The sequence below is a fragment of the Haemorhous mexicanus genome, chromosome 3 (genome assembly GCF_027477595.1).
Source record: "Haemorhous mexicanus isolate bHaeMex1 chromosome 3, bHaeMex1.pri, whole genome shotgun sequence".
Classification (NCBI taxonomy): Eukaryota; Metazoa; Chordata; class Aves; order Passeriformes; family Fringillidae; genus Haemorhous; species Haemorhous mexicanus.
The window spans coordinates 4,364,633-4,389,754 of NC_082343.1; the positions used below are offsets into that span (position 1 = coordinate 4,364,633).

The following is a 25,122-nucleotide window of genomic DNA, read 5'->3' on the forward strand; positions in this document are numbered from 1 at the left end:
GTTGGTTGATTGGGGCTTTTTTAAACTGTTTATGGTTGAAGGCTTTAGTGTATTAATACCCATGAATATTGTTCTGGGCCAGTTGTGGGAGAACTGGTGCTGTTCCACAAAAGAGCACAGAACAGAACATTGGTAGTTCCTTCCAGGTGCTGTTATTTATCTCCCTGTCTCTGTTAAAAAGATGTTCCTGTTGGAACTCTCATTGTGAAGGAATGTGTGGCTACCATGAAGATTTCATGGTGACACTACAGAATTTTTTAAAAAATAAATCTCCATGCCACTGTGAAGGTTCCTCTTATTTTAGTCATGTCACAGATTTGGCTTTTATCAGGATCACTGGTGATCCATTTCTCCAAGGTATCTCGGTGCTAGAGGAAAACAGCCCTGTCAGCAAGATAACATTTTAACAGATGTTGAAAGGTAGATAATAATTTGATCCATCCCTGTCAATTCAATCACATGCCTCAATGCTTTCTGCTAAAAAATACTCTTGGAACATTTTGAATTGGAGCTGTCTCCTGGGATGTTAGAAGAGGTTGTCTGTGGCATTCACATTCTCTGAAAAAATTCCTTTGCCCAGGATTTTTCTCCTAGGAAGCTGAAAGGCAGAAAGAAGCCTCAGAGAAAAGGAACACTATTCTTACCTCATTTTCTTCTCCCATGTTGTGCTCACATGTGGAATGTGTTTGGAGATTGTTTACCCACAGGTGATTGTTCCATTGGATTCTGCTGTGAGTTATTTTCACTCTTTGGCCAATCAGGGCCAGGCTGTGTCGAGACTCTGGAGAGAGTCAGGAGTTTTCATTTTTATCTTTTTAGCATTCAGTATCTTTTCTGTATTCTATTGTATAGTATAGTAATCTTTAATATAATATAGTATAGTGAAGTAATAAATTGGCCTTCTGAGAACATGGAGTCAGATGCACCATTCCTGCCTTCGTCGGGGCATTCCCAGCAAATACAGTCGTTGTCAGTGGAACAACCAGAAGGTCGAGAAGGGTTAAACCCAAGAAATCTTTGGGAGGTGGGGGATAAAATAACTCAGAGTGCTCCACGTTTGTGGCTGCAGGTTGAGAATTCCACGCTGAACTCCCAGAGCACGTCCCTGATGAACCAGAACGCGCAGCTGCTGATCCAGCAGTCGGCCCTGGAGAACGAGAACGAGGCGGTGCTGAAGGAGCGCGAGGACCTGAAGGGGCTCTACGAGGCCCTGCTCAAGGACCACGAGCGCCTGGAGCAGCTGCACGAGCGCCAGGCCGCCGAGTACGAGTCCCTGATCGCCAAGCACGGCAGCCTCAAGTCTGCCCACAAGAACCTGGAGGTGGAGCACAAGGACCTGGAGGATAGGTAAATACTCAGGAAAATCAGGCTGCCATGCAGTAGAAATGGCTTTCTGTGCGGGTACCAGTTGTGGGTTTCTCTGGGGCTAGATTGAGATGGTATTTCATGTTTGGACTCAGGTGTTTAGTATTTTTTAGCAGTAAAACAGTCTCACTGCTGTGAGTTTGGCAGCTTTTCTTTAGAAGGCACAAAATGGCCAACAATCTCTTGTTCCAAGGTCTTTTAAGACTAAACTATCCAATGAAGAACTGACACTGGATTACTTTCCCTTTTAACCCAATAACTGATCCCACAGAGCTGCAATGGGGACTTCTCTGCCCAGTTGCAGAGTGCCACCCAAACCCATGAAGAAGGAGGAAAAAGAAACATGAAGAAGAAACCCAGGACAATACCCTGTGGCCTCCATCTTGCTTCCATCCAAACATACTGAAAATCCCAAAACCTGAATTTTTCACCAAGTGATACACCTACACTACTCTCTATAATCTACTACACACCCTAATGGATTCTAGTCTAGGAGTCTAGGAAACTTTCTCCATGAGTGAGGGTCAGTCAGTGCTCCCCTGGGGGTCAGGGCACCCCAGAGCAGACTGAGAAATAGTCCCTGTGCCCTGGGCTTTCGCAGCTTTCTAATAAAATGATAGAATGAATAAAATCACCATCACTCCATCACTAGATTGTGATTTTAACAGAGGCCATCTCATCAAAGTCCTTTTTTTTTGGGTCATTCCACAAAAGGAATTGTCTTTGCAGGTACAGCTAGTTGTATTGTCTTTGCAGGTACAATCAATTGCTGAAACAGAAAGTGCAGCTGGAAGAACTAGAGAAGGTTCTCAAGACAGAGCAGGACAAAATGCTGCAGCAAAGCGAGAAGCATGAAACTGTGGCAGCAGAATATAAAAAGCTTCGGGATGAAAATGAAAGGTAAAGAGAAATCTGGCACCTGAGCACTTGCCAGTGCAGCCTAAACAAGTGGTGTGTTCTTCACATTTCTTTGACAGCTGAGGCTGCTTCATGATCCCACAAAAATAATCATTATATCCTGAGGGGACATGTGGGACAAAGGGGCATGGCAGGGCCCAGGAGGGACAAAGGGAGCCCAGGAAATGTGTAATCTCCATGATTGCCAAAGTTTGGGCCATTCCTGTTTTGTGTTGGCAGGAAATCCTGGCTGGTTTGTAAGATTCTTTTATTCTGAAAAGAGGCATCTTAAAACGAGTTGTGACACAGAGATGCTGCTTTGTATTTAAATATACAGAGAGCAGTGCTTGGCTCAAAGGCAGAATACATTCCTAGGAGAACGAGGCTGGGATAACTTACAGTATGTGACAGTAAGGAATTTGTGTGGATATTTTATGGAGTAGTTGGAAATGTTATGTTTCAGAGGGGGTGTGGGTAACAAATTCATTTCCAGCACTCTTTGATGGTGTCTTTGCATCCCAGGCTCACTCACACGTACACTCAGCTCCTGAGGGAGAATGAGGTGCTACAGACTGACCACAAGAATCTGAAAACATTGTTGAACAATTCCAAACTGGAGCAAACTCGGTTGGAAGCTGAGTTTTCCAAACTCAAAGAACAGTACCAGCAACTGGATATTACATCAACAAAGCTGAATAATCAGTGTGAGGTATGTGGGAATTGTGCTGCTTGTAATGGCTGGAATCACTGGAATATTTTTATAACTGCATTTATGGGTTCAGAAAATCATAGGAAGTGCTGGAGTATCAGTCATTTATAGATAATGAAGTGGATCCAAAGACTAATTAATTTGCCTGGTATACAGGCAATACACAATCTCAGGCTCATATTAGGGAAACTGGTTTAAATTATTTAAAGCATCAAAGAGGCTTTTATCAGTTGATTTGTGATTTCATTTTGAGTTTGATTTGACTCTGAGAACCCCTCTGTAGACATAAATTTTCTTGATAATCTCATTATCTGTATGTAAAATACACTCACATATAAATGCATGGGCAATTTCCTCTGTTGTAACAGCTGCTCAGCCAACTTAAAGGAAACCTGGAGGAGGAAAACAGACACCTGCTGGATCAAATCCAGACCTTAATGCTGCAGAACAGAACGTTACTGGAGCAGAACATGGAAAGCAAGGATCTCTTCCATGTAGAGCAAAGGCAGTACATGTGAGTTGTGAAAACAAGGAGGTCACTGGGATTAGGGCAGTGACACCAATACCTGCATTTTAAAAAAAAGCTTCTGTTAAATGTAGAATTTTAGACACGTGCTGCTTCTGAAATGTTTCTCTTTAAAATAAGAATTTCAATGATAAATGTAAAACAGGTAACTCAAAATATCAACGTTATATTTGTAGTTCTAAAGGATCAGTGCAACTGTGTTCATTACTGATTATGCAAATAAGGAATAAAAACTGATCTTTATTCCTCATTCTACTACTGGCAAAGTTTAGATTTGTAATCACCGTATTTGTAGATTGATAATATTCATACATGAGTTTACATACATTGTAGATTAATTTGTAGATTTGTAATCTAAACTTCTTCAGTGGACTCGAGAGAAGAGAAAATGTGCTTATCTAAATGATAGAACACTTTATTTAAAAAGGAGGAATGTGTAAAAAAGGCAAATGGAATTTTATTCCATTTTATATCATGAAGTTAAGCCTAAGGCTGATTGTTTGCTGTATCTCTTGCTTGTTCAGTAAGAACCACGGGTTATGTAAGAATTCCTCACAAAAGGTGGCAGCTCTCAGATAACAGACTCCCAGAGGAGTGTGCTGCCCACTCATCCTGTGTACGTTTTTGAGCATAAATTATCATTAATTCCTGTTTGCAGTGACAAACTGAACGAATTGAGGCGGCAGAAGGAGAAACTGGAGGAGAAGATAATGGATCAGTATAAATTTTATGAGCCATCCCCACCAAGAAGGTACTGATGAACATGGTGTGAAATAAAACAGCTCTAAAGCACGGCAGGCCTGTTCTGTTCCCGCTGAGAATCGAGATCCCGTTACATTCGTGGGAGCAGAATCATGTCTGCCTTGCTTAAAAATGAGTTGACTCTGCAGGCCCAAGCAGTGTGTTAGAAATGCAGTGAATGTGCTGTGGTTTTGATGACAGAAGGGGCAACTGGATCACCCTGAAGATGAGGAAGCTGATCAAGTCCAAGAAGGACGGGAACCGCGAGCGCCTCAAGTCGGTGACGCTGACGCCCACGCGCTCCGAGTCCAGCGAGGGATTCCTGCAGCTGCCCCACCAGGACAGCCAGGACAGCTCCTCTGTGGGCTCCAACTCCCTGGAGGATGGGCAGACCCTGGGCACCAAAAAGAGTAGTAGTGAGTACTGCAAACCACTTCATTCCGTGAATAAACCTTGGCTAAATGTTGGCAAAGACCGCGTGTTGTGGAGGATTTGTAAAGATCGTTTCTAAGTCTGTAGGAATGAGGCCTGAATTAATTTATTAAGGGCAGAACTTCTTGTGAACTCCCTGAAGTATTTGAGCAGAACTAGTTTTGAGCATTTCTGTATCTCAAAATGCAAGTGTTGAAATACACTCACAGTGCCTGGGTAAGATGAAGCAGGCACTGGTACTGGGTCAGGTGAGCAGGATTTGGGATAGAATGTCAGGTGTCACCACAAGGACCCTTTTTGTTTCTCCCTCTTGTCCCAGCATGACTCTTTCCCCTTGTCTTGGAAGTGTTTTCCAAGCTGTGGCTGTGCTAACATCCTTGAGTTGCTAAAAACTCAGCATCTCACAAAACCAGTGATGAAATTTGGATATGCAACAGGAAGTGTTAATGTAGAAATACAACCTGTTAAAAATGCAGGAATTGTTACTGATACTGAAATTGGAGTGAAGTGGTTGAGAGGGAGAATGAGGACCTACAGAAGTGTGATTAGATGGAATATTCCAGACACAGTTTGCTGACCTTGAAAGATTTACTAGCCATCCCATTAGGGTGCCCCCATTAGGATATATAAGACCAGATTCTGTTTATTATTATTTATTATCTATGTCTTTTGTTCTTCACTTTTGGCATGAATCATAAACTGCCCAGTTTCTCACAACTTGAGAGGTAGTTACAGCCAAGTTATCAGGATGTAATGGTTCTGTTTAATAGCTATGCACCAAAAGCATTTTGGCTGTGCATGTAAAAGCATCAGAATCCATGTGCATTAACAGTCACTTCCAATGTTTGCACTACTACTTTTAAATTTAATGTATTGGGTTTCAAAAGACAGCAGGTCTGGGGTTTGTGCCAGCTGTGAATTATTACAGCCATTATGATGTGGGTTTTTTTTTTCCTTCTGTGCTTCTAGCAGAAGCTTAGTCAAAGTTAAAAAATCCCAGAAAATACTAAAGTTAAAATCAGATCTGTGTTTTTTTAATGACTGAAGAAAATAGTTCAAGGGTACATTTTATCACTTTTGTTACTAACTTACCCCTTTGGGGAGCTCAGCCTTTTTCAGTGTAAGCATCAAAACAGGTACTTTAAAACTTTTTTAAAAAGCAACTGTTGCTTTTACATCCAAACTGTGAGTGGTGTGGAACTGGGGAGTGACTGGAGCTGTCCTGGTTGTGTTTCAGTGGGAACTGAGAGTGTGCACGCTGTGGTTCAGCCCATCTGCATCTGTGTCAGCAATGTCATGTTCTGGAAGGGCTTTTCTGTGACAGTTTTCTTTGCATGATCCTCGGGACCTTGTAGTGTGCAGTTACCCTCCTGGGGAGCCACGGCTGCAGTTACGGTGGCTGAGCCTCAAAAAGAGGTTTGAAGCTGTTCAGACCTCATTAATTTTCTACTCCATGGACCTTGCTCATGTTCCCCTTAATCCCAGTGTATTTATCCACAAACTGGAAGGGCTGATCTAATTCCGGATCCTAACCTTCCTCCATTACACATGTCGCCATGGAAACCGCAGTTTTGGAGAGAATTCGGATGCATTTTGTGCCAACTCAGCTCTGACAGTCTCTGAGGCAGAGATCTGTGCCTCACAAAGCAGAGAGAATATCTCAGTGGGACGAGTGCTGGTGATGGTGCACATTTTGCAGTCTTCTTCTTCTGCTCCTAGAGTGACTGTAAGTCCTGAATCCCGGGATTTGGGTCCTTTCTTTTCCATGGGAAGCAGTTCAGCAGTAGCAGCTTCCACTGAAGGAGCTACAGGAGGGAGCAAACGTGTGAGTGCTGCCTGTCTGTGCCAGTGCTCAGGTGTTGGAGCTCCCTGTGCTGGCTGAAGGCAGCTCTGGCTCTGGAGGAGTTCTGTGTCTCCCTGACCTCCAGCAGCTGGGCAAGGAGTTGCTTCCAGCAGGAGCTGCTGAGGTGAAAATGTCCTGAGTGTCCTTGAGGAGATGGGAGAAGGCAGCTCACCTTCCCTGGCACAAACCAGCAATGTTTGAGCTGGAGGACTGAGGATCTGACACAGAGATCTGGAGGATACACAGGGCTCACACCCCCCATTCCCAGTCAGAGATACTGATTTCAAAAGTGTTTGCTCTGTGTGACATCTGTAGTTTTTTCCTCTTTTGTGGGTGGTGATGGAGATTGTGTTTTTCCAACACAGGCCACTTTTCTCATGCAAATGTTTCCAGGTGAGCTGTTATCTCCCTGGGAAAGGTGATCTTGGCACAAAAATCAGGTTACCCTGTTCTCAGAGAACACCACCTGAGGTCTCACAGCGTGGCCACAGCCTGTGTCTGATCCCTGTGGGAAGGAGGGGTTGCCTGGAGGGCTTTTGCTGTCCCAGCACAGGTTAATCCTGCAGGAAGTGTGTGCTCCTGACTGCTGCAGGGTTTCACCTTGGCTTTTCATGCCTCCTTGTTCCCAGGTACTGCCCACAAATTCTCATTGATACCCCTCAGGATCAGGTGAGTGCCATGGATCTGACACCTGCTCTGTGCAGAGCTTTTCCTCTGGATGGGAACATTCTGAGCTTTTCCAGAGAAAACCCAAGGCAGGCAGAGAGGGGATTTTTGTTTTCTGTGGAGAAATAAAGATATCTTCTGCTGGCTTCCACTTCAGCCATTTCATGAAATTAACAAGTTCCCAAGGAATTAGGGCTGTTAGTATAACTGTCATCTCTGCTAGGAACAGCAGTAGCAGGTATGCCATGTCACAGAGGGAATAAAAGCAATGTTCTGGGCTCCCAATACCGAGGCATTTTGAAGATTTCTGCCTCATGTTTTCTTCTGTGCATGAACCAAAATATGACAGGATTTTAATACAGAATTCCCCAGAGGATTTCAGGCAAGCAGGAGAGATAAAAAATGGAGCATTTCCTGCTCACTTGAGGAATTCTGCAATACTCATCATACATTCTCAGCTCAGAAAGCAAGAATGTATTCACAGAATGCTGAAAAGAAAAAGAACAGTTGGTTTCTGCTGTAGCTCTGCCATCCCAGGATTAATTATTAGTATTACTATTGCAGGACATTTTCTGAGGTGAATTCTGTGCAGATATTACTGACACAGTTTCCCCTCCAAGCATTTTGCCTTTTGCTGCAGGGTTTGCAGGACATCAGTGGTTGCAGGGGAGTTTGCTGGTGGGCACAGTTGTTGAGAGCCATAAATCAGCCTGTTGGAGGGGATCTTTGTTAATGGACAGGAAGGACAGATGCCTCAAGTGGTACTTGAGCATCCTCTGGTTACTTTTTCATAAGTTTTAGGAGTTTTTAGTGAAGAGGAGTCAGTTATCTTCCATAAAGGATTACAGAGGGATGAGTTATTCTGTCTGTTAAGGGTTACAGAAGTTACAGAGGAATTTTTTTTTTCCTGTGTTGTTTTGATGACAAAGAGTGGAGATAAACCAGAATGACCTCTGTGGTTGGGTTGGTCTGTGAACCTGTTCCTGTGGGTGCAGACGTGGGAAGAGCTGAGGGAGAGGCAGGAATAGTGAATATTTCACTGCCAGGGTAGCTCATGTGCACTTGTAAATGGTATATATGATATATATGCACTGCTCTGTACACAGAACTGCTGTGTGCCAGGCTGGGGGAGCAGGGCACACCTCCCAAAAGGGGCTGCAGAGACAAAGCAGGCAGAGCATGGTCTGACAGACCTCTGCAGAAACCAGAGCTGCTGCCCTCTCTGCAGAAATCACCACTTTGGGGAATTCCATCCTGTGTCCTCTTCTGGATCTTTCCATGGCAGCTCCTGTGCCTGGCATCAGCCCCCAGACTTACCCCAGGCAGGTCAGCAGTTCCTAATGCAGAGTTCCTGACTCCAAGGACAAGATTAACTCGTGACTTCCCCCACCTCCCTCTTTTAATACTATTTGTAATTTTAACTCTGTAATTCTCCTGGTAGAATTTAACTCAGTTTTCCTTGGGCCCTCCCAAAACGTTACAGCAACACTCACATTTGGATTTTCTTTTGCTGTTTTGGTTTTTTTTTTTCCTTTGGTGTTTTTTCAGCTAAAATACTTGCACATTTGAAGCAGATTGATTTTAGTATTTTACCAAAATACCACCCACAAATTACATTGATCAGAAGGCCCTTGAAGGTTTTCTATGAGACCGTAGATGACCAAAGTTATTACTGAGCACAGAATGGAAGAACTGAAGACTGATAATAGACTGTGTCCTCTTAGATTTGCAGGCAAAGCATTACAGAAGTTATTAAACTCCAAAAATAAAGATGTGAACATATTTTAACATAGAAATTGTACTTAGAGTTGCTTTCATGTTCAGCTTTTTTTGCTTCACATTTTTCTTTATGTTCAAAAAAATGCTGTTTTTCACAGTAAAGATTACATACTGGTCAATTCCTGTAATCACCTGCAAAGAAATGACATTTATTTTTTCAAGAGCTTCAAACTGTATTACCCTCTGCACTGTAATTTTCAGTGCATTTCTGAGTGATCTATGGAAGTTTTCCTGGTGCAGTTTTCCCGTTTCAGTGTACTTTCATATTTCATTATCACCCAGAAGCAGGAGAATAATAGCTTTTAGCATAGCATACCTAGCTTAAACTCAGACATTCATTTCTGTCCTTAGTTTCAACATTTAACTTCCATCTGTTCTTCTCCCTTTTTTTCTTTCATTTCCCTGTTTCCGTTTTTCCTCATGCTATGACATAAAAGTGGGTGCACTGAAAAGACTGCCCTTTTTGAGGAACAGACCGAAGGAAAAAGACAAAATGAAGGCCTTCTACCGTCGCTCCATGTGTAAGACTTTATGACAGTTCAGCTTCTTCTCAATGGCTACACTGGCTTCCGTTACTAATTTTTCACTAACCTCTCCCTGGACTGCGCTCTATTTTTCCTCCTCTTTTGCAATGTGCAAGTCCTGCTACGGTACAAGGAGCTGGAGCTTTTTTCTTTTTCTCCCCCCCTCCCTTTTTTTTTTTTTTTTTTAATTAAAAAAAAAAAAACTTTGGCACTGAATACTTTATGTCTGTGCAGCTGTGCACACACACGTAGCCACACGTTGCCATGCACATGCATATAATCTATTCAGTGCCTCGTGACTGCATATATTTGTATACATAGCTGCCTATATACACATGGCCCCATGTGTATATGAATTTACAGTGCACTGTGTTAACGGAAATAGTTTTAAATGACACGTTTCATAAGCCTTTTGTTCAGAAGTCACTGTAATTTATTTTTTTTGTTGTTGTTTAAAGCAAGTGTAGGAGATTGTGCAAGGCTCTCTGGTGGTCTGTCACTCTGCGAGTGTTCATCAGTTCTCGTTGCCAGAATGCTGCATTGATTTCTTTTGTTTCGTTTTGTTTTCTAATGAGGGGTGGACAGTTTTCTCGAGTTTGGGGAAGTAAAGGTGAATATCATCAGATGTGGTATTTTTCAGATCCTCTCTGTTGCTCTGTAAACCCCAGTGTGCCTGCAGTAACCTGCACTGTACAAGGATCCCGTGTCGGCGCCGGCACTCCGTTGTATGAGCACCCGTGCCCGTTTTGTCCCCGCTCATCCCATTTTCTCACGGCAAGCAGCTGGCAGAGCCTCTAACAGCACCTGGCGCATGGCGACCCCTGACAATCCCGTTTTGAGCACCTCCCTGGGCTCAGGAGCCCGCATCCCCTCCCTCCCTCCCGCCGAGCCTGTTGCATGCGGTACCCGGGGTGTGGTTTGCTCCTGCCGGCTGCTGCGGGCGCTTTAATGCTTAGAAAACTGTCCGACCTTTGCAATGCAAATTAACAACCGGAGCAGGTACATTGCCCACGCTGATCATTTGCTTTCATTTGCATCCCAGCCATGAATGACCTGGTGCAGTCCATGGTCCTGGCAGGAGGACAATGGACAGGTAGTTCTGAGCATCTGGAGGGTCCTGATGATATATCCACGGGTAAAAGGAGGAAGGAATTGGGAGCTATGGCCTTCTCTACTACAGCTATCAACTTTGCCACTGTCAACTCCTCCACAGGCTTCAGATCCAAGCAGTTGCTAAATAATAAAGGTATAGGTAGAAGCTTTTTGCACCCTGATGTAACTGTGTAAATATTGGTTTGACTTAATGTTTTAAGTTTTTCAATCTTAATGATTGAGTTGCAGTGCTAAGATAATGAACCGGTTTAATAACTGCAGTTGTAAAATGTTTCAAGGTTTTTCCTACAGAATGTTTCCTAAGTAAAAATGGATTGCTTTGAAAAATATTTTCATTTTTACCATTTTACCAACGATAAGTATTTTAATACTCTTTCCACTTTATTTTATTTTACATCTTCCTTTATGTCTCTGTGTGTAGATACTACATCCTTTGAAGATGTAAGTCCACAAGGTATTAGTGATGATTCTAGTACAGGATCAAGAGTTCATGGTAAGATGTGAGCTTTCATTAAATGAATTAAGCATATATGATGTGAATGTTAATGAATTTGTGACAATACATTGAATGGCATCATTGCAATGAGCATGCTCTCTCTGATTTTCATATCTCTCTAATGTATCATTTCTTCAGATTCTCCTTTCTCTCTTAACTACTACATCAGACAGATGTTCTGTATCTCTGGTAGAAAGTATTTGTGAAGTGCATCTGAACAGGATCAAAACATTTTCCCTTTTAGTGGGAAAATGTTTTCACTTCCATTTGGAGCTAATAGTAAATAAAGGAAGTTAGCATTTCAATCTTAAAAAATCAAGTCCAAATCTGGCCTGAGTTTTCAATGTTTATTGTTCAGTGAACCCCAAATTTGCCATGTGCTGTAGTTTATAAAATCGTTACGTGTTCCTTCAAGCAAAGCTTTGAAGTGAAAAATAGGCTATTAATAGAAGTGGAGTTTTAACTGTACTATAAACATTTACAATGAGTACAAGCAGCAGACGTTTCTGAGGCTACTAACAGTGCATTTCCCTTGTATTGGCTTAGGAGTACAGGACTTTATCTGTGCAGATGCTCTTGCTCCTCCTGTCCGTGGCATTCCAGCCCTGTGCAGGGTTCCCTGTCAGATCTGTTGTAAGTGACCTGAGCACAGCAGCCCCTGCATGCCCCTGTCTGAGCCCTGCTTCCCCACTGAGCACTCAGTTTCAATTCTAAACTAGACTCTTTCTCTTTTCCTCTCCTCTGTACCTCGCTATTCCTGTAGTGCCCTTTTCCAAAGTGTCCTCTTGGACCGCCTGGAAATTCCTTCGCTTTCTGATCTGTAAGAAACCACTTTGTTCCCATGGGCATGTTCAGCCTGGGAGGTCGTGCATGATCCTCTGAGCATTCTGGCAGCAGAATGTGAAGGTGCAGTGTCCTCTGCTAAAATGTTGTTCATCATGGTGTCTCCTAATTTTCCATTCAGCTTCCAGACCAGCCAGCCTTGATAGTGGCAGGACATCCACTAGCAATAGCAATAACAATGCTTCACTCCATGAAGTCAAAGGTATGCTGGGGGTGAATTCACATCCGTGCTTCATTTCCATTCTTTTCTCTGTAAGATCATCTGTAGAGGTTCAAAAACCCCCACAACCAAAAACCTCCCACTGCACAGCACAGCCTGTGCTTCCTTGAGTGTTCACAGCCTTCATTCCCCAGATTAGAAGCACAGATATTTTATGGTTTTAGTCAATATTACAAAGGGGGTGTTAGTTTTGAAGTTACCTACTATTTTAAATCAAACCTAACCTGGATAACATTGTTGTCATAAGAAAAATAAGAATTCCCCCCCAAATTACTTTAAAAGCTTTTTAAGCTGAAAAGTTGCTCCTTTTTTTTTCTCCAAGCATCCTCCTGCCCTGCACTGCTGCTGTGAGCTGTGTGCTGTACAACTGCACAAAATGGCACATGTTATTCATGCTAGAAACCTTTATATTTTGGTTTTAATAGATTATTAACATCCCTTGATTTATCAGTATTCTCTAAATTTCATGTATTAAGAACCCTAATATATTTTTGTATCTCATGGCTTTTTTAGCTGGAGACTGTTGTACAGACTAGACTAGAGCACTGCCAGCTCAAGACTTCATTTAATATCCATGGCTTGCATCTTTTAAATGGTGTCTCTTTGTCTGGAAATTTAGGAATGAATGCTAGCTGAATATTTCTAATAGTTTATTTTATATCTGTTTGATTGCTCCCTTCTGTAAAAGGTCCCTTGAGGTCCTCCTTGCCCCAGTGACTGTACAGAATTAGGCATTTCCACTATAAACAATTTACCTTGGTTCAAACTTAATTTCATTTCTTGGGAGTGACATGAAGCTGGAAATACCTGATTATCTATCAGTATTTTTTAAGCAATTCATACTTTCTGACAAATGAAATGAACTGGTGTTGCGGAATTGATTTTGCATCTAACACCATGTGCTTCCTCCAGGTCCCAGTTGTAACAAACTAGGAGTAACAGCAGGAATTTTTGGAGAAGCAGCATTCCTGAGTAGTTCTTGTTGGAGAAAACATTTTCTTGCCACTCAGTCCTTTGTATTTCCTTTAACATTTAATTACCCTGTGTCTCTCAGTGATGCTGAATAAGAGTGGAGCTGTCTCTTTAACCTCTTGGAATATATTATTATGTAGGTGGAGGCCCAGATTATAAGTGAAAGGTAGTTTTTATTTAAAAAAAAAAAAATCATGCCATGTCTGAAGAGCTGCAGAAGGTAAGTCAGGGCAGTGTAATTTTACAGAGTAAAAAATAACAACTGGGCTTTTTTTTTAGTCTTGTCAATAGAATGAATGCTAAGTGAATCTGGTAACATTCCAGGTTTCAGTGGGGTTATACAGGCTTACAGCTTTTTGGTGTGTTTCTAATGGAAATGCTTACTGCCTTCCCCCAAAGCAGGTGCAGTGAACAGCCAGAGCAGGCCCCAGAGCCACAGCAGTGGGGAGTTCAGCCTGCTCCATGAGCACGAGGCCTGGTCCAGCAGCAGCAGCAGCCCCATCCAGTACCTGAAGGGCCACACCAGGTCCAGCCCTGTGCTCCAGCACAGGACGCCCGAGGCGCCCGAGAGTCGCGGCAAAGCCACCAAAACGGGCTCCCCTGGCAGTGAGGTGGTCACCCTGCAGCAGTTCCTGGAAGAAAGCAACAAGAGGAACTCCAGTGAGGTCAGTGGAAGAGTGTTTAACCACACAGTGCCCATCTGTGGGCTCAGAATTAATGCAAGGCACAGTGAGTAGAATTCCTTAAAGATTTCTTGGAGCTGTCAGTCACGCCTGCACTGAGAGGTCATAGGCATTGTCTCCTGATGCACTGTCTGGTTTCTCCAGCAGGAAATCTGTGGAATTTTGCAGTTTGACCCTCTGTGGTCCCTGGGTTGGGTAGGGAAGTCGACCTGTACTGACAAAGGTGTCCAGTGCATGAGATACCAGAGCTCGGAGTGGGTTCACTTGTCTTCTTCCAGTCCAGCAGCAGCTGCTGTCACATCTGTCCTGTATCAACCACAAGGAAGATGTTTGACTTCACTCCCTGAGGAGACTCCTGTCTGCTTCAGTTTCATCTTCTTAACAGTACTGGGAAACAAAAAGTGACCTTGGAGCTTATTGAAATCTGAGAGGAGTAAGATGAAGGGAATGTTTCTGTGAATCAGTGTCAGTTTCTAAGAAGCCCCAGATGACCTCATCTCTGCTGGAATTCCAGGTTCTGCATCCCTGGTTCTTGAGGAGATCTGCCCAAAGTCATGTAGGAGATCATGCTAGGATAAAGCTAGCCAGTCACTGTGACTGGGGCCTCTCAGGAGTGGGGATCCAGGGTTGTCTGGGGCAGGTGACACAGATCTGGAGAAAATTCTGCATTTTTTGGTTAGATACTTAACATGGCTCCCACTCGTGGTCTCCCTGAGAAGGATTTTTGGGGTTTAAGCACTAGACAGTACTCTTCTGGCAATAAGAAATAAAAAACACCACCTAAGTCATCAAGCCAGGTCCACTGCTGTTCACAAATCCCAGAATCCCTTTCATAGCCTCACAGACCCATTCTGGGTGGAAGGGTATTCAAGCTTTCCTGTCTTCTGCCAGAGCATTTCCCTAATGCCTTTAGCTTAATTCTTCCCCAGTGGTCTCTGGTACCATTTTGAAAACAACTGCTGTCTTTCTTCACTGGGTCTGAATATTACTCACCTAAACTCTTAAGAAAAGGTAAAAATCGCAATTTAGAAACGTCTGTTTTCTGTTTTTACAGATGAAGTCTGCAAGTGAAGAGAACCTTTTAGATGAAGTGATGAGGAGCTTGTCTGAGTCTGCGGAGCTGGCAGGGAGGGAGAAGCTGCGAAAGCAGCCGGCAGCTGGCTGTGGGATCGTGAGATCCCTGAGTGTCAGAAACACAGGGGATTTCTCAGATGGACGATCCCTCAAACCAGAGCAGCTGGTGAGGCCCAGCCTCCGGAAGGCTGAAGATCTCTACTTCAGCAGCTCTCCAATCAAATTCACCCCCGGCGCCCAGGGGAAGGCCCGGTCCGTGAAAGAAAAGATCCAAGCGACTGTGACCCAGCGACAATCCAGGGACTGCAACCCCTACGCCACCTTACCTCGTGCCAGCAGCGTGATTTCCACGGCAGAAGGAACCACACGAAGGACAAGCATCCATGATTTTTTGTCTAAGGACAGTAGGCCGCCCGTGCCCGTGGATGCAGCCCCGGCTGACAGGAGTGCTCCGCCCAGCTCCAGTGAGTACTCGGCACTGCGGGTGTCCTCTCCTTGTGTTCACTGTGTGCCTGCCAGGGGGGAGCGTGGCCCGCAGGGCGAGGCGGCTCCCACGCTCGCACCACGCCATGTAGGAGGTAACTCTGAGCTTGCCAAGCCTTCCAGGATGGAAAGGCCGGGTTGTCGTGAGAGGACTTTGCCGAGCGCGGGGGTGTTCTGGGATAAAGCCAGCGGATCTGGGAGTGGCGGTGCAGGGTCCTTCGCTGCGCCCCAGCCCTTCTTATCCCTCAACACCGAGTTAGTCAGCAATATCAGTGGATTGCCCCCGAGATCCTCCTCCAAAGCAGCTGACCAGGCAAATGTGTCGGCGTTTAGGTCAGTGCTGAGGAGCCAGGAGCAGCCTTGTGCTGCTCCAAAGGCTCAGGGTGACCCTCGGGCAGCTCTGACCGGGGACCCTGTCCCGGCCCCCGGCCCTGGCGAGGCCCAGTCCCCGCTGCTGGTCTCGGAAGATAACCAGACCCTGTGGTATGAGTATGGCTGTGTATGAAAGAAAGCTGTATTATTAAATATTTATGTCTAACATGCCATAAAGGTGTTCTCCATGTCCACTGGATGACAGAGGAAACTTCCCTCCACTGAAGGAATCATTGCTGGTTTATCCGCGGGGTGGTTGTTCCCTGCGGACGGCGGCTGTGGACTGTGGCATGTTTGAACGTGGAATTGTAACCCCACCAAAGTCTGCATGAAACATTAATTGCACTGTGTATATTTTGCATGCCTTTATAATACAAGCTCTATTTTAATTTGTCACGCATTGCAAATATTTTGGTGTTTTCCTGTTGGTTACTGCTGCATGTTAAAGCAAGAGCATGCCCGGAACGGCGCAGGGAGCAGCATTCCTGGGACAAGGACAGCACTGGCAGTGGAGCTCGAGCTCTCAGGGCTATCAATAATACACTGAATATCTGCCTGGAGGGAAAAAAACCTTTTTTTCCCTCTTCTTTCAAAAATGAAGTACTAATGGTAAGAAGCATTTGGAGATAACTCAGTGTCTTCTTACCCTTTTCATTTATGCTGTGTCATGGCATAAATGCACGAGGAACAAGTGCCCAGTAATCCAAATAATTCAGTGCCTCTTAGTTTGCACAGTAAATATTAATTACTGTCCATACTGAGTAATAAACACACACACCATTCATAATCCCGAACAGAAATGATAGTTCTTACAAAGAGGTGATAAATAGTTGCATGATACACAGCACTTGTCATGAAAAAATGACCTTTTCCACCTTTTCCCTTTGATCTGCTTTGTCTTTCCAGTCGTGGGTACAATTGTGGTGAATTGTTTGGTTTTATCAGGGGTCAAGTAACAGGCTCCTTGTGATGGATAGGAATAAAAAACTGTCTTGAGTATGGTGGAAATTCATTTTTTCTTGTCAATGGAAGTACCACTGATGTAATAAAAAACAAATGGTGTAAAAAAATAACAGAAAATGTTAAAGTGATGCAGTTAAATAAAAGAAAAAATAAAGTTGTTGCAAGGTTATGGGAGGATATGAATACTTCAGCAAATAACTCCTTAAATTCCAGATGAGCAGCTAAAGAGAAATGTTGAAAAGTAATTAGTTAATGTGCCACTGTCTCTGCACATGCTTGAAACTTCTCAATGGTAAATTCAAAGAGAGTTTAAAATTGTATCAGATTTAAGCTATAATTACACTAGGCTTTGGACATGAGCACTTCTTTGCAAGAGGACATTGTTATGGCAGTTATTGGAGCTAAAGTACATTATAAAAAATTTGAATGACAGTATAGCTAGAGGAAAAATAATTAAAATTGAAAATATACATTGAAAAACAACAAGTGTCACATTCTGTTTTGTACAAACGCATTTATTCTGCCAACAGTTTTGTGGCAGTCACAGAACCACTGTGTGGGCTGGACTTTTAATTCCTCAGTGCTTAGTTAGTGAGGGGCAGTGAATCCATAGCTCCCCAAGGAGGACTCCATGTGGGAGTCTGGAAGGGTTCTGTTTTTTATGGGATGGGAAGCCCTGCAGTTCAGGAGCGAGGGGAGGATATTGAATGTCTGTGGAGAATAAAATGACTGATGGAGGGTGTGACACAGTCCTTCCCTCAGGTCTGTAGCACTCATTGTTATTGGGCTGACAAATCCTTTACTTCTCCCAGGACTAGGCACTGTCAGCTATTGCTGTGTTCCCTCTGAGCTATCTCAGCAGCAAAAGAATGAGAAATCTGAGCTATATAATCTCAATTTCACACAGGTTTACTCTCACAGAGCAAGAGCAGTGTTCTAGTCTTGGGTCATGCATTTGACTTCTCTCCAGCTCATCTGTAGGTGTGTTGGGATTAGGTTGGAGGTGAAGAGCAGCAGCATCCCAAGCAATGTGTGCATAAGGCAGAATTACAATCCCAGAGAGCCCTTAATACAAACTCATCCTGTGCTGCCAGGGTCTGGCTCTTCTTCCCTGTGCCCTCAGAGCCACTGGTCAGAACAAGGTGTGTGGCTGCTTTAATCAGCTCTGGCTGCAGAGCCCTTGAGTGTGGTGTTGCCTCCTCCTCTTGCTTAGGTTCTTAGACAGTCACCTACAAAAACTTCCAGTATTGTCCTCAGCTTCCCTCTTAAACCCCAAGGGCTTTGGAATTGCCAAGCATGAGTGCCCTGGAGCACCAGTGCCTCCAGTCTGCTGGAGTTGGAGACTGAGCTGGTCCAGCTCAAGCCGCTCTGCACTGGTTTATAAATTTGCAAGGAATTGCCTTTCAGTTCTGAGGAGAATAACTTGTTTTGTTCCACTGAGTTCAGCAGCAGCAGAATGTTCTGCAAGAGAGTGTTTAATGGCTCTGAATAACGTCTTATCAAATTTGTTTGTTACATATGAAAAAAAAGAACATGTTGTCATGGACAGAAGGATCTTTTTTGTCCTTCACTTTTTGGATGTTCGTGGATGTCTGCCTATGTTCAAGTAGTGGAAGGTTCCATGGAGTTCATTCCATTCCCAATCTCTGCTGCTCCTCAGCCACATGTGCAGGGCAGGATGGAGCCCTTGCTTATTCCTTGGTTCCTGCTGCCTTGGGCAGTGCTAAGTTAGGACTTTGCATGATACTGATAAACACTAAATATGTGGCTGCTGCCCAGAAAGGTTTTGTTGTTCAGGCTCAGCCGTTTGCTCACAGTTGAGGCTTGCCTGGCTCAGGGTTTGCCTGGCTCAGGGTTTGCTTGATGCTTTGCTTTCAGTGACTGGTGAATTCAGATGCTGCATTTTGCATGTTCAGGCTGTTGCATGCAAAGACAGTTTTGTGCTTTGTGGAGCTGAATGTGAACGTTCCTGTCGGTGTGCAGCAGGTCAAAACACAATGAAAGAAGTTCTCTGCTAGGGCCAGTCAGCTGTGATTGCACCTCAGTATTGCTTTTTATTTCCATTCATGCAGAAATGTAGGGTTGGTGTAGCTAAAGGTGACATGTATCTGACTGTGGCTTTAGGAATAATACCTGGCTGTTGTAAATGCTGAGATGAATGTCAGTGAGTGTAGATGAGCAGGCACTTGGAGTGAATTTCTTCTGTCCCTCTCCTCTGTCCTTTCCTCCTAAAAACAACCAGAAAGTGTTTATGTATCCTTTTGCTCTCCTAATGAGTAGAATGTGTTTTAATGCATGAGGGGTTTTTTTCATGTCCTGATAAACACAATGAATAACCTGAAATGCTTTTCTCTGCAGATGTGGAAGCTATCCCAGAAAGCAGAAATTCAAAAAGCAGGTCTAGGGAGCAACAAAGCTCCTAATTCTATTACCCACTACCTGAGCTGTGGGCCAAGTGGTGAGTTTCCTGCCCAGCCTGTAAATGAGATGAATTTCATTTACAACAAACTAACAGCATTCCATCTCAGCCCCAGAGCACATTGCATTAACCAGATGTAAATCCTGCTTGCTTCCCTGGCTTCTCTCGCGCTCACTCGTTAGCCCGGGGCCGGTGGCTCTCCAGAGCTTCTTCCAGAGGCAGGGAACCTCACCCTGCTCAGCCTTTTGCCTGTAAAAATGACATTTATTTTTATTTTTCCAATCTCCTGAAGAAGAAAGTTCAAAGAAATCCCATTAAGAAATAATACTGTAGTCAGTTTTTTAGACAGGGACAGGTAAATCTGAAAGAACAGTTGAACAAAACTCCGAGTATTCAGTACCCCACGGAATCTGTCTTTTTATAAAGCTTGGTTTTGGTGTTCTGTCCTCTTCTCCACCTCCCTGAGCCCCTTTGGTGCATGCTGTTAGTGCTGTTAGTGACTGAACTCTGTGTGTTGTGCTTCTACACTTGAAGCTTTTTCTTACACTCTTTTCTCTTTCTGCCTTTTGACTGACCACAGAGAGAAAAGTGTCCTTCAGTATCTCAGTGTGAAGCCTTTATATCTGAAGTAACAAGACAGCGACTGTAGGAATCATTAATAAAAATTAAGGGAATTTTTTACATTCTTCGTGACTAGAGCAGGCAAGAAATAAAAACCTACCTACCTACCTTCCTTCCTTCCTTGAATCAAGGAGCTCTACTGGAGTCTACTGCCGAAAATGTGTAGATGGTCTTAGGAATTATTGCACATTGCACTGTTAAGATCTACTGAATAAAGGACAGTTCTCATCTCCCTAAGGACCAAGGATTTTAAGGTCTCGAGAATTACTCCAGGGGAAAAAAAATAAAACAAAACTTCTTTCATCTTCTGTTTTTGAAATTAGCCACTGATTTGCTTAAGCTTCTGCTAATAATTAGCCAAAAACCCCCAAAACTAGCAGTTTCTATTTACGTCTGTAAATCTAAAGGAAATGCTGTAGAATTTTGTTGAAATGGACTGTATATACAGATACAAAAACCTCACAGCTCCTGGCACTTCACTGCCTTATTTGGTTAGCATAATCTGCATGAAATTGCTCTTAAGAAAGTTTATGCTGATTTTTGTTGCATACTGCAAGAGAAAAATTTGTTTACATCCGTGGAAAAGCTTGGTAACTAACAGAAGTGGGAGTCATGGGATAATGGTATTATAGAGACATTGTTTGTCCTTTGTGTTTTTCACATTCCCGAGTTACTCTGCATATGTATGTTCAGATGTTTCTGACAGGACATTGTCGGGTATGGTTTTTCTATAACTTTTATTTTAATATAAGGCTGTTTTCCACAAATGCCATTTCCAGGAAAGACTGTCTTACGATGTTTGTGTATTGACTAATTTTTTTTTTTTTTTTTTACTGTTCGTCTTTTGACATGAGCTGATTGTGGCTTAGGAGGTTTCTTGATGGCAAAAAGAAATGTAAATAATATCACATGCATTTTACAATCAGTTCCCTCTAAAGTTATCTTTTACTAGATACATTTTGTTCATTATTGATTTATATTAAAGTCAACAAACATTATTGGTACATTTGGTGGTCGCATATATTTGTTTGGAAAGATTTGCAGCGAGCTCAGAGAAAGTTGATGGGAACTGAGACCCAAAACGAGTTGTTCTATTTTATTAAAGCCAGTAAGCACATTCCTGTTCCTCATGTAAAGGGCTGAGTTCCCTGTGTCACCTCCAAGTGTCCAGCAGGCATAATGTCACCTGCAGCTTCCTCAGAAGGTGAGCCCCACTGCTGAAGGCAGTTCAACAGATTCAGAAGCTTGAAATCTTCTCAAAAAGGGGAAAAAAGAGGCATGGGCAATAAGCTTTAGAAGGGGAGATTTTCTGTTTGTTTTCTTGAAAATAAGTTTCTTCTGAAATTTTCTTTGTGGTAAAATGGGCTCAAAGATCTTAGGGCATAACGGGTATGACAGAAAATTCAAAGGCCATAAAGATCAGGAAAATCTCTTCATTCTGAATGACAATGGGCTCAAGCTCATTTCAGGGCCTGGGTTCTCCTCACTCTCTGCTGACAGAGGACTGATGCAGCTCAAACCCCCCAGCCAGAACCGTTTGTCACGTTACTGTTACAGACCCCGGAGATTGAAACTGCAGTGCCAAATGCTGCCAGGATCCCAGCTGGGTGGCTGTGTCTGGGGACACTCACTGTCACTGCCATGACTCTGGCACACACTCTGTGTGTGGAGCACTGCTGGGCACATGGAAGTGCCCTCAGCACAGCTGGATGTGTCCTTTCCATCACGCAGGGATCCCCTCCCGCTCCACTGACCAGCTCAGCTCGCTCAAGCTGCCTGCTTTGCTTTGCTTTGCAGAGAAGTTCCCTGGCACTCGAGCAGTCAGGTGGCTCTCTGTGCTCTGCCAATTCCCCTTTCCTTCTTCTTTTCTTAACCTTCCCAGTCTGTGCCCTTAGAGGGAAATAAAAAACCAAATTTAACCTGGGAGCAGCTTCTCAGTTCCTGCTGCTCCCAATGCCAGGGATGCACATGGCAGCTTTGTACCCCAGGGATCCCAAACCCAGCACTGCCAGTTCCAGGTTACAGAGGAGGTTCTCATGCCATACAATGTGTATGTTCTATTTACTTTTCTGATAGTCTCTGAAGATTTAGTAACATTCCCAGCACCTGTTATTATTATCATAATTTCTAAATTTTGTCCAGGACATGATGCAGCCTAACAAAGGGAGCTCATGTGTGATTTTTAGGGGTAGCTGATGATGTATATGTAAATAATGCTTTGATATTAATAAAACTGCCTTAAAGGAATGTACCAAGGTGTGAACCAGAACTTAAAAAGCTCTTATTTAAAATTGTAATTTCCTTTACATATTGATTTTTTTAATGTTTGCCATTGTATACATTTATTAATGATGTTATTAAAATGCCAAACCAAATAATTTTTATTCTTATTTTGTGTGTGTGTATTTATACACACTTTTTTCTGGAAACTGATGTTACTGGAAGGGTATTGGTGTCGTGGTGATGTGTGCAGTGAGTATTTCTTCTGGAAGGAAACTGGTAAAACTGTAGCAGAATTTTTCTGGGCCATGTGTAGTTTGTTCTGTGTGATTTGTGTAGAGCTGGGAGCTTTTAACTGTACACTATTTTGATACTATTATTTAAAAATATATATATATACACTGATTTCATAAGTAAATACAAAAAGAAATCATTCTAGATTTGCCAGGTGTAGTATTTGAAGCCTGGTAGTTATTTTTGCTGAGATGAGTCTCAGGATCCCCTCTGAGGATGAAGTTAGTCACACTTTAAGCAGTGCAGACTCCAGGATTGTGCACGTCCTTCAATTTGTCACATTTAAAACATTCCAGATTTAAAAACTTTGCCAAGTCAAATCTAATAGTCTTTTTTTGAAATGATAAGGGATTTTGGGGTACAATAATAAAAAAAAAAGTTAAGGGGGAGGGAAAGTGAATGGCAGAGAGAGAGCAGGGTAAATACTACTTTTAAAGACACATCCTAATGTATCAATGTGGAGCTAATTTAGTGGTGCATCTGTCCATCCAGAGCTCATTCATCTAGCCAGTATTCCTAAACACCAGATGTTCCCTTCAGTCTATAAAAATCTCATGTATCTGGACATCTCTCTAGTACTCTTCCTACAGCTGCAGCATTTTTTGGTCACTTCTTTCCCACTGGACATGGCTCCCAGGATAGAGGGGGTCAGTTTGTGTCTGTCAGAGGTGGAGAACCAGAACTGCTGGATGGTGAAGGGTTCTGTCACTCAGAGCTCCAAGAACAGGTACCAGATGCTTCCAGATGAAGGAAACGTGGTAAGGCTGTGAGTGAAGGAACTTGCCTTACCGTAGATGATGATTTTTCCTACTCAGTTAATAGTAATTGTTCATTCACCCAAGGTCACAAATGCTTTTACAAGTTTTTAATTTGTGCTCCTGTAGTTTTGGTTTCAGTTCATCCCAGCCTGTGCTGATGCTCTTGCCCTAGAGGCATTTTTTGTACTGACATTTTCCTTGGGCTGCATCCAAAAGCCTTTACCCCCAGCACCCTCACATTCCATCCCTCACTCACTGCTCCCCTGGCTTTGGGTTTTGGGGGGTGCTCATTGCCATGGGATGTTTACTGGATTTGAGGGAGTTTCTGCTGCTTCTGTCTTCAGCACACCATGATTGAAAAATGACAATCAAATGCATTTCCTGTAGTGTAGGTGAATTGGTTTTTTTAGGTAAAAAGAATAAAGTAGTAAGATATAAACGGGTGCAGGGACAGTCACTCTGTCCTGGGGGTATTGAAAGGTGTCCTGCAACTTGGAATTTGTTCTTTCCTAGTGATGTCAAGTTTAAACCTTCAAGGCCAGTCCCATGCCTGGGAAATTCTAGTTTTATCCATTTACTGATAAAGACTGTCGTAGTATTTAAATAATGCCTTTTCTACTTACTAGCTACTTAGTGGTAGATTGCAAAATGTCTTTTTAAGAACACTGTTAATCTTCTAATAACTGAAAGGCAGTATTTTTTCTTAGCACATTATACACTACAAACTTAGATAACTGAAACAAATGAAAAAGGAGTAAGCCATTTTTTTCAAGTTTTATTTGTAATGAGATTTTTCACCAGTTTTGCTCTACAAAAATCTATGAGTAGTAGTAGAAAAATGAACTTCCTCTACTTAATGTCTTCATCGAAGTGTATGATGATGGGGTCGTGGCCTGTTGATCTCACAAACTTCAGGAAGTCGTCGGGGCTTAAGCCCATGGTTGCAGAATTTGTCATTGGATGAAAATACACCTTTTCATGGCCCCCTTGGAGCAGGGCAGCATCCAGCACCAGCCTCACATCTCCCTGGTCACAGAAGAGGGCGAGCGGCGTGGCACAGCCCTGACCCACTCGGAGCTTTTCCAGCATGGCGTTCTCGTCAGCAAATCTTAGGTTTCCGCTTCCAACACCCAGTTTTTTACCAAGTTCGTTCAAATTGACCTGCCTGTTGTGCAGGACCGTCACCAGCCAGAACCCTTTCTTCTTTTTGTCTTTAAGAAACAGGTTTTTACTGTGACCTCCTTTCATGTGTTGGACGTGGGGCATCATTTCTTCAACAGTGAACACCTGGAAAACAGCAGCAGTGCGGTGTCAGACTCTGTATGCCATTAGACTCCCAGTCGTGTGCTGGCAGGTATCTTTTGTTAAGTATTTAGAAAATGCTGAATGTTCTACTCGGCCTAAAAGCTGTACCCTTTTATGAAGGAATTTTAACAGAACACGAATAAAATGTGACGAACTGCTCCGGCACACTTTCAGAATCGTTTCTGTCTCGTGTGTGCAGCAATGTCTCGCTTTAAAGGCAGCGCTGGGAGCGCTCCGGTTTGCGGCTTCACACGCTTGGAATGACGTGGCTTGTAACTGGGAGCGAGTAGAAGACTGGAAAGCATCTTGGATGCCGCCGACTTCAGGGAAAAGAAGTGGGCGAGCCGCTTCTCAGACTACGGGGGAAAGGGGGTGGATCTGGAGGCAGAGTCAACGCGACCAAAAAGCGTCGCCAAACATTCTGCCAGGCCCTGCGAGAACTTCCACAGATACTTCTGCTGAAACCGCGGGGCAGGACCTCATCCCGCCCTGATCCCGCTGTGCCCCGCTGGCAGGGCGGGGGTTTATCACAGGGTTTTAAGGAGGCTCCGTACCTGGGGGTGCTCGGCGGTGACGGTGGCGATGCCCAGGTCCCGCAGCCGCCGCTCCAGCGCCTCCCGCAGCTCAGCCGCCATCGCTCCCCGCTCCGCCCCCGGGCAGCGCCCTGCCCAAAGAACGGGCAAATCCATCAAAATTGCGCTCGTTTTTGCTGAAGAGCACCCCCCTGAGGTCCAGGCTGTGCATATAATATGTCCCCGTCCCACCTGAGCCTCCCCTCCCGCACAGTTCGGTACATTTCGTGTT

The 25,122-nt window shown here is 43.7% G+C and overlaps 2 protein-coding genes across 12 annotated transcripts in view; one reads left to right on the forward strand and one right to left on the reverse strand.

Moving 5' to 3' along the window:
- Positions 1-22,257, forward strand: part of CCDC88A (coiled-coil domain containing 88A) — a 70,815-nt gene extending 48,558 nt beyond the window's left edge. For 5 of the 11 annotated variants that reach the window (XM_059840546.1, XM_059840550.1, XM_059840549.1 and 2 more), the window contains 12 exons: positions 1,070-1,347; positions 2,122-2,265; positions 2,785-2,971; positions 3,340-3,485; positions 4,156-4,248; positions 4,440-4,654; positions 9,396-9,479; positions 10,525-10,728; positions 11,017-11,088; positions 12,056-12,136; positions 13,526-13,791; positions 14,864-22,257. In XM_059840546.1, the coding sequence (XP_059696529.1) occupies positions 1,070-1,347; positions 2,122-2,265; positions 2,785-2,971; positions 3,340-3,485; positions 4,156-4,248; positions 4,440-4,654; positions 9,396-9,479; positions 10,525-10,728; positions 11,017-11,088; positions 12,056-12,136; positions 13,526-13,791; positions 14,864-15,871 (2,778 nt within the window). In that variant the 3' untranslated portion in view covers positions 15,872-22,257. The remainder of the gene's footprint in view (positions 1-1,069; positions 1,348-2,121; positions 2,266-2,784; positions 2,972-3,339; positions 3,486-4,155; positions 4,249-4,439; positions 4,655-9,395; positions 9,480-10,524; positions 10,729-11,016; positions 11,089-12,055; positions 12,137-13,525; positions 13,792-14,863) is intronic. The other 6 variants (XM_059840554.1, XM_059840556.1, XM_059840555.1 and 3 more) reach the window with 5 other exon arrangements.
- A 1,492-nt stretch (positions 22,258-23,749) lies between these two features.
- LOC132324444 (prolyl-tRNA synthetase associated domain-containing protein 1-like) lies at positions 23,750-25,000 on the reverse strand. Its single transcript, XM_059840561.1, has 2 exons — positions 24,873-25,000; positions 23,750-24,300 (listed from the first exon to the last, which is right to left on the reverse strand). Exons 1-2 carry the CDS (start codon positions 24,951-24,953, stop codon positions 23,863-23,865), a joined length of 519 nt encoding a protein of 172 aa, XP_059696544.1. The 5' UTR covers positions 24,954-25,000; the 3' UTR covers positions 23,750-23,862.
- Positions 25,001-25,122: the final 122 nt, after the last annotated feature.